Source organism: Merops nubicus, unplaced genomic scaffold (assembly GCF_000691845.1).
Source record: "Merops nubicus isolate BGI_N331 unplaced genomic scaffold, ASM69184v1 scaffold22188, whole genome shotgun sequence".
NCBI lineage: Eukaryota > Metazoa > Chordata > Aves > Coraciiformes > Meropidae > Merops > Merops nubicus.
In genome coordinates this window covers 1,568-10,749 of record NW_008626686.1, presented here as the reverse complement: position 1 = coordinate 10,749, position 9,182 = coordinate 1,568, and the positions used below count along the sequence as shown (strand labels likewise).

General features: G+C 44.5%; 1 protein-coding gene across 1 annotated transcript; it reads left to right on the top strand.

Annotated features, from left to right (window-relative positions):
* Positions 1–2,009: 2,009 nt before the first annotated feature.
* Positions 2,010–2,395, top strand: MBLAC2 (metallo-beta-lactamase domain containing 2; the record flags this gene model as incomplete). Its single annotated transcript, XM_008946097.1, has 1 exon — positions 2,010–2,395. A coding segment is annotated over one exon (386 nt), but the record flags the coding sequence as incomplete, so codon positions are not given.
* Between the last annotated feature and the right edge of the window lie 6,787 nt (positions 2,396–9,182).

The window sequence follows — 9,182 nt, the reverse complement described above, 5'->3', positions numbered from 1 at the left end:
TCGCCTCTCCCCCACCCCCTCGATAGAGAGAGAGAGAGACACTTTTTAGAAAAAAATGAAGTATATTGTTCAACAAGGAACAGAAAACGAAAAAGGGAGGTAAGGAAAATAATATATATAAAGACCAGGGGAATAATACAAAAGATAAAATATACAAAACCCTCAGAAATGGTTCCAGGGTCCCACGGAGTGAAAGGAGAACTTTCCTCTCCGAGCTCCAAGGCAGGAGTGAAACAAAAAACCACTCCCTGCCTCTTATCAGAGTGTGTGTGGGAAGGGGAGGGAATACAATGGTTTCACCCCCACCCGGGGTCCTCCCAGTTGCTGGAAGGTCACGCCCCCATTCCAAGCCTCAAACCACAACACTCCTTTATAACACTGGCCTGATAGAGAATTTTACTAAAAATTGTCTTGGATAATTTTAAGACGAGCTGCTTCTGCAAACATAGGGATCCATGCCCCTGTCGGATGCAGCACGGTCAGATGTGGCTCTTCTGTGACCTGCAAAAGGTGCTCTGGCATTTTCTGTAACACTTTTCAAATATATAACAAAGATGCTGTCATGAAATGTGTGCTTTTCAAAAGCACCTTTAGGCTTGCTGAGTTTTGAGTAAATTTGTGGCATGCCTGTCTGGTGTGAGACAGATCTCTAAACCTTCAGATTCCTAATACAGTAGAGGTTTGGAATTTTTTCTTCCTGTTCTCCTTGGAACTTGGAATGCACGTTACAGCTTTAAGCATCATTTTATGATGGTGCTGAATGTTAATTCTTTTAGAACTGTTTAATGCAGTTGTTAAGTAGCTGCTTCTGAGAAGGTTGCTTATATTCAGTCTTCTTTCCTTACACGTCTCTAAAGTTTACAAGCTTAGCACCTGTAAATTAGTGATCTTTGCACATTTATAATGAAGCTGGCATTACACTTTAAAATCAACAGCGCACTGACTTGGTGTGTTCTGCATCCCTAGACTGACTTTCTGCTGAAAGTACCAGTTAGGTGGCTAGTAGAATGAAAAGGCATTCACATTTAAGCTGGAAAAAAAAATGACCTAATGTTTAGAAAGTTCTATTTTTATGTGTCAGAGTGAATCAGATAAGAAAGTGTCTGGAGGCCAGCCTTGGTTCTCCTCCAGCCATTTACATTCTGGCCTTTTGCCATTCAAAAGTAAGAGCAGTGCAATTCTAGGTGAACTAACAGAGTAAAATGATAGTAAATTGTGGAATACTTTGTAAACTTTCAGTGGAGACACACCTTCTGTTTTTTTCATGGTTTCTTTGCTTTATCACATTTTCATATTGTTTGGTTATTAGAGTAGAAGTAGATTCATTTAATGTAGCCCAAGCCAAGTTACCTGTTACAAACATTGAAAATACCCTTTTGTCAAGTGTGTATTTCAGATGCCTCTTTGGACCTCACCAAGAAAATAAATGTCCTGCTCCCACGTTTCTGGATATGGGGTACAGTGTTCAGTTTTGGGCCGCTCACTCCCAGAAGGACCTTGAGGGGCTGGACCGTGGCCAGAGAAGGGCAACGAAGCTGCTGGGGAGGGGTTTAGAGCCCAAGTGTGGGGAGGAGCAGCTGAGGGAGCTGGGGGTGCTGAGCCTGGAGCAAAGGAGGCTCAGGGGAGACCTTCTGGCTCTGCACAGCTCCTGACAGGAGCCTGGAGCCAGGGGGGGGTCGGGCTCTGCTCCCAAGTTTAGGTCGGACATTAGGAAAAACTTCTTCCCTACAAGGGTTGTCCAGGGCTGTGCCAGGCTGCCCAGGGCAGTGGTGGAGTCCCCACCCCTGGAGGGGTTTCCAAGCCGTGGAGATGTGGTGTGAGGGACACGGGGCAGTGGGGACCTGGCAGTGATGGGGGAGTGTTTGGACTGGATGATCTTCAAGGTCTCCCCCACCCGTAACCATTCCGTGCTTCTGTGATGCGCGGTGTCAGCACGGGGTCAGGTTGTGCTCTGCGGTGACGAGTTCCCGTGGTGAGTGCCTGTTTTCCTGTGACACCTCTGTTGGCAGGGGATGTGATCAGCCTTGGGGACCGGCAGCTCACTGTCATGCACATGCCAGGCCACTCCAGAGGCAGCATCTGCTTGCACGACCAGGACAGGAGGATCTTGTTCAGCGGCGACGTGGTGTACGACGGAGCCATGATCGACTGGCTGCCCTACAGCAACGTCAGCGACTACGTGGCGAGCTGCCAGCGGCTCCTGGGGTTAGTGGACAGAGGCCTCGTGGAGAAGGTCCTGCCGGGGCACTTCAACATATTTGGGGCAGAAAGGCTGTATGGGCTAGCTTCCAACTACATTTCTCAAGCTGGATTTTGCCACAAGGTTTCTGCTTGTGCCATGAGGTCCATCGCCAGCGTAGCACTCCGCGTTACAAATTCCAGAGTCTCTTCGTAGTGCGTTTTGTGTCATCCCTTCCCTGCTGAGAGTCCAAGTGGCCTGTGAAAGTGTTGATACAAGCAACACCCGTGTGCAGTAGTGAAAAGCTGGCGATTGATACAGCTAAGTTGCAAAAATTATGCCTATTTTTGCCTAGGTTATTCCTATTTTTATAACAAGTACATAAGCTAGTAGCCTTAGCCAAAGTGGCCATTTTTATTTCTGTTTGTTTTTCTGGGTGTGTTTGTACACATCCTGTGATTGAAATACAGTGTTTTATTTTTGTTACCATTCTGACAGATGCTTATATGCCAAAATGAAGGTTTTACCTTCTTGCCTGAAACCTTACTGATGTAGCACTAGGCCTGTCCTATTCACTCCGCTCCTGCTTGGGCTTTGTCACCTGCCACTGGGTGTCTGCTGCACCATGCTGTCACCTCCTGCTCCTCTGCAGAGGAGCCGTGGGGCAGTTTCTTTAGGATGCACTGACACAGGGAAATGCTACAGACCAAACTTCCAAACTGGAAGGCACAGATACATCAGCTCACCCAAAAAGCTTCTGATGCAGATCCAACAGCAGACGGGCTGCCGAGGCTCTCGTGCTTCCCAACGTGGTGTGGGGAGCACGTGCACCACAGCACAGGAGCAAGAACAAGTGCTCTCAATGTCAGCTGGGGAACTGTTTTGCTTGTGGCTGTGCAAGATAGGAGTTAGAGGATTTGTGACATAACTAATTAATGTGCTAGAGTAGCCTGTGCAGAGTGGATTGAGACCTTGCTTGATCCGTTGTTTTGGTTTGTTGGGGTTTTTTTTCTGATTATTTACAGAGTATGTTCTGTAAACTCAAGGGAACTCAACTGTGACAAGCTTAAAGATTTTACTTGTGATTAAGAGTGTTTTTATGTGACTACATGGGTTGTTAATGAATGCTCTGTGGTAGGCAAAGGGTGGAGGCTTCAACATTACCTTGCTGCAGGTGCTGAATTAACAGCCAATAACTTGTTATCACAAAGTGAATGTGACTTGAACCATTTACTGATTGCTTGCAATGTGCTTGCTGTGTGTCATTTTTATTAAAACTAAAGTGCATTGCATTTGAGTCTGTTCCAGGAGCAGATGAAACTGAGAAATGCTAAAAGACATTGCAACTTGCTTATGAAAATGGAATGTGTGATATTTAAAGGCTGTTTAAATCATTAGCATTTGTGTAATTACTCTAACAGTGTCTATAGATATTTAACTTTTTTAAAAACACACTATCTGGTGTTATTTTTGTATATAGACATATATACTTTCCTAGAAAGAGTGCAAATGCTTTTCCCAAATTGTAGTGGAGTTTATTTTCTTGGCTTTCATTTATGGGGAAGCTTCTTCCCTCCTCTCACCATACCCAACAGAAAGGGAGCCAAAGTCTGGGCTCTGTCCAGGGCATGGGAGAGTGGGAGTTGACAGCCTTCTTGAGAGGTGTGGATTCTGGTGAAAAAAAACAGTTGCGACACAGAAAGCATCTCTGACTGAAAATGAGAAAGGAAGGTGTTTTATGTAATGTTTTTCTCCTTTGCACTCCTGCCTTTAACTCTTTGACTATATTCCTCACTGGGATTTGCACTGATAGGTTGTGATGTGCCTCGTTCTTGTTAGCAGTGCCTCTCTCCAAGCTGAAGCAGAATCCTGAGTGGGGAGGACAGCTGCAGCAATGCAGCACTTGGAAGAGCTGCTGTTGCTCTCTTGTTTTTGAGAAATCCAGGTATGTGGGTGTACGACATGAGGGGTGTTTAACCAGCGAGTAGAGTTCCACCACAAAGGGAGCCAAGAGCTTGTTATCTTGGCCTCCTTTGGCCAGGGGAAGACACACAAGAGATCTGCCTGGGCAGAAACAAAGCCACTGAGTGAAGAGGCCCAGAACAAACTCCACGGTGTGATGTTCCTTTTGAGCCTGCTGATGCATGCTGCTGTTTACACAGTGGTCCAGACACTGTTCTTGATAGCCAAGGGTTCACAGTGGGCAATCATGGACCTGAGGTGGCAGGTGAGAAAGTCAGAATGGCTGAATAAATTCAGAGCACTGAAGGTTGTACCAGTTCTCAGATGAGCCCATGGTGGCACAGGTTACCCAGCAGCTGGATTCCATCAGATCAGCCATCTGTGGTGTCACCCCAGAGATCATCTTGCTTGCTCCACACTCTTGTGAAGGCCATAGGAGTGCTGGGGCAACCCCTTGTGAGAACGAGGACAGAGAGACCTCTTCTGTCACAAAGCCTGCCAGTGTGGCTGCCAGCCACTCAAAAATGGTTGTTAGGTGAGTTAGATCACATTGAACTAGTGCTTTCTGTTACATCACTACTGGTTTGTTTCTTTGAGCCAATATTAGAAGCCCTGTAGCCAGATTTTGCTGTGTTGTAAAACCTAGGAGAAGGCTCACAGGCATGCCTGTTCATAAGGAAAGATCTCCTCTATCATTTGTGTTTAAATCTGTGCTCAGCATCACCCACGAGATCCTTAAATGTCCACTTCAATGTCAAAATGCCCTGTCAACCTCTGCTTAAGTCCATGAAGTGCATGTAGATAACAGCAATTACCTGGGTTTTTTCCTTGACCAAAATCTAAGGAATAATTTCCTGTACTCAAAAGTGAACTTTATGTGAACATGACCCAAAATGGGGCATGTTAGTGAACTGCTGCTATAATCCAGTCGAAGGTAGTTTTTGAGGGGTTTGAAATTATTTTTGTATTACAAGAAATTCACTACTAGGTAAATTGATACTTCTTAAGTATCTGACCATTTTTGTTAAGAGTTACCAAACAAGTCATAAGAGTTTGACAGTAGCCTTTTAACACTACTTGGATTAAATATTTGAAACTTATATTGTAATTTTAAATATTGTGACATCTTAGGTATTTAGAACTGTGTTGATTTATTTGTAAAAACTAAATGTTAATGCAGTTTTCAGTAGACTGGGGAATTGTCAAAAAAAATCAGATGGGAAGTTTTGCTCTGTACTGTCTCAAGACTTTTGTGATGTTAACAATTTACATATAAAATAATTTTATCATAGATAATAGTAATAAAAAAATGTTATAATCATTATGTAGTCCATAATTTCTGTGTATTTTTCAAGAGAAGCACTTTTTGATTCTAAATGGAGTGTAAAATCTGCAGAAGTTGCTAGCAGTGGTTTTTATGCTTCTGAACAAGACACTTGGTTGTATAAACTCAAAAAAAAGGTTGTATAAAACTGTGGAGTGGGTACTTCTGGGAAAAAAAACCAACACATTTTAACACAAATCAGAACTAGGTCTTCAACAGAATGTGCAAACAGAAAATGTGGCTGTGATGAAAGCATGTATTTGAGGGTCAGTTTTAGTTAGTGGTGATGTAGATTGTCCTTTCCACACAAGACAATGGCTAACACAATGTCGTAAAGATCTCTTTGAATCAAAACAACTCTATGATTTTATGGGGGAAATACATAATAAATTACAATAATTTATTATTACATTGGTTTTATCTAAAGAATAAAAAGATCAGCTTAGGAGCAGCCATCTGGGAGGATGCACTGCCGAAGGAATTTTGTTACGTGTACTGTGAAATTCATCATCTTTGACACCAGATTTGATGTGATAAATTGTCCTAGCAATGAGAATTAATATCTTTCATTGGCATTCAGCAGATAAGGGGGCAAGTTTGGTTGGCAGATGAGAAATCAAATGCTTTATTGCACTTTTTTTGAAGACAAGAAACAGAGTGCTGAGAAAGACCATCTCGAGGTCACCTAACACCATCTTCATACAGAGAAGCAGGACGTTTACTTAAAACTAGAGCTTCCCAGGTCTGCCTGACCCCACTTCTTCCTCTTTTTCTAGTTCTGTTACCAACCTTTTTCTTCCTACCACATCCTCTGCTGACGTTTCCTCACACACACAAACTTCTGTCTGTGCCTCCTCATGAGTTTTCCTTTTTCCCCCCTTCCTCATTGAGAAATGGCCTATTTTTCTTCACAATATGTGAAATTCACTATTTCTGGAGCAGAAGGTAATAACCCCAACAGAGGGATGGCAGCCCTGTGGCTTGCTGCTGGCCATGAAGTCATTCCACAGTGCCTTATTGATCAGCCTAGACTGTCCTTTGTACCAGCCCAAGTTACCTTTTTCCACACATTAAGCTGTTAATTCTTGGATGCAGTGTCCACAGAATGCCTCTTTACATAGCAAAAAACTATTACCAGTCAGCTACCATGAGCTTAAAACCATGACATAGGCAGAAATACTTAATTCCTTTGGATTTTTCCCCTCCAGACCCTTTCTGTGCATGCAGTCTGATTCCAGTTTCTTACTGGTTACATACAATTTTTAATGACAGCAGCTATGAATGTGTTGCATTATTTTGTCATGTTTGTATTTCACAATAGATGCTGTGAGGTTACTCAGATGAGTAAGGGGTCTGTATAACCATCTTCATGATCATAATCATCACACAGAAATGAAAAAGTCACTTTAATGGCAAAGGAGGAATTAAAAATATCTAACTTTTAAAATCTAGATCCAAGAATTCGACCAACACAATTTCAAGTCATTATTTATATTAAGGCAAGTATTCCTGAAATCAGTAAGTAGTACCTCTTGTTTTAAAGCATTGAACCCAGCTTTCCAAAAGTCATTTTTCTTCTGTCCCCCTCCCTTTCAAACTGAATTAAGAAGCACAGAAACAGATAAAACTGAAAAGCAACCAGAAAACACTCCTTAGGTTTTATTTTAAATTTAACATTTGAATATTTAACACCTAATCTTTGAAGCTAAGTATGATACCGGGGTTTTGCTGGTAAAAACACGTTAGGATGTATTTTAACTGCACACACTGGGATACTCTGGAGGTCTGAGGCTGGTAATTAGCCCAGAGAACCCCAGTGTGATGTGAAACCACTTCACTGCTGTCCCGCAGGAGCACCGACAGCTTTGTGCAGTGTCAGCCGAGGCTTCTACAGCCTACAGGCGGGTGGAAAATCCCTGCTCCCCTGCGGAGGGGAGGCGTGTGGGTGGAAGCGCGGCGCAGGCTGGGCTGGAGGAGCAGATTTGCCACCCGGTGGCTGAGCACATCAAGCGCAGGCAGGAGCTGCCTGCAGAGCAGCGTGCGGGAAGGGGCTGGCCAGGGACCGCATCCCTGCGCACACATCCCAGCCGAGTGTGCCGGGCAAGCAGAAGAACGCGCTCCGCTGTGGGTGCCCTTGGCTTTTGCCGTGCCACCCAGGAGCACTTTCAGCGCGGGGCTCCCCTGACTGTTCAGCTTTGTTCGGGCTGATCTCACCCATTCAGCAACTGATCGTGTCCGTGTCTGTCCCCAGATGTGCCCAAGAGTCCTCTGGGAAGGCTACGAGGCATTCATCAGCAATTAAAATGGGAAAGCACGAGAAAAAACAAGCCAGAGAACCCTGACACGGGGAGCAGGACTCAGGAACAGTCCTTGGGCAGCGCTTCCATAACTATACTGGAGCTGAGGAGCAAGATGCTTCCCAGCACTCTGATCCACGTGTACCCAGGAGGAAACTCCAATCACCAAACTGGCAAGGACACGTGGTACATTTTTAACATGGCTTTACAGTTTACACAGAGTTTGTGCTGTATGTTTTGCTCTGAGGGACGTTAGCAACACTTGAGCTTGCGTGAAATCTGCCCAAGTAAAATCACTTAATTTTTTAAAAACATATTGACATAGCAGCTTGTTGCTTTACATCAGAAAATCCTGATGTTTCACTTGATTTTCAACAGGGAGGATGAGGTTTGTAGCCACCTAGACCCTCAAATTTCCCTTGGGATAGGGGTACAGAGTGGTTTCAAATACTAATAAAATTAGGAATAAAAAAGGAAACGTAATCACTCAAAGGGAAGATCTGGCTGGCAGATGGCCCCACAAATGACCTTCACATAGCAACAGATGAGACTGAAAATTAATTAAAAGCTGAAGATACAGCTAGTAAAGCCTTCAAATATACCTCACAAGTGAGCAATTATTTTCCTTATTAAGCTGGCAACACATAGGTGTGAGGAACATGCCTGTGATGTCCTAATTTACCTCCCCTACCCCTAAGAGGCAATTTTAGAAGGGGTTTAGCCAGCTTTTAAAATGTAAGGGTTTGCAAATCACAGCCACCAGACCCCAAATCAAGTATTTATTTTTAGCCATTCCTATTTGAGCCTGTCTTTTCAGTTTTGAATTCCTGGCCTCTCCCTTTCACGTCCAACAGAAACATGGCTGCCAGCTTTACCCTGTTTACAAACGGGTGGCATTTTGGTTCCTGCAGCAGAGCTTTTGCCATAGCATCCCACAAAGAATCAGGAATCCACCTGCTTGGAGATCTTCTGCCCTGAGGACCTTGCAGTTTATTGCAGAGTTTAACAACATCACAACAAACACCGAGGGCTGTACACGTGCACTTGTTCAGACCAGCAGCTGGAGGCAGGGGTTGGCAGCCAGCAAGCTGCCTGCTAGCTGGGAGAGGACACTGGAGAGCAGAGCTGCCTGTGTGCTAGGTAACCAAACCCCAGAGGAGAGCGCCTGGTCAGCTGTGCATCTCTTCTCACCGAGTCACAGCAAGCTCCCTGCCCGGGGAGGTAAGAAGATGATTTTCTAGCTCATCTTCTAAGTTTAGAAGCAGAGACCCGAGCGTGGCTCTCCAGTTCCCAGAAGCATACCCAGTGGGTCACTCTGTATCAGGTATGTGGGTCTGCATGCCAGGGCGTAGCAAGGAGAGGACATGCTGGCAGCCAAGGGTGACCACAGCAGGCAGGGACAGTGACCTCCCCGCGGGGT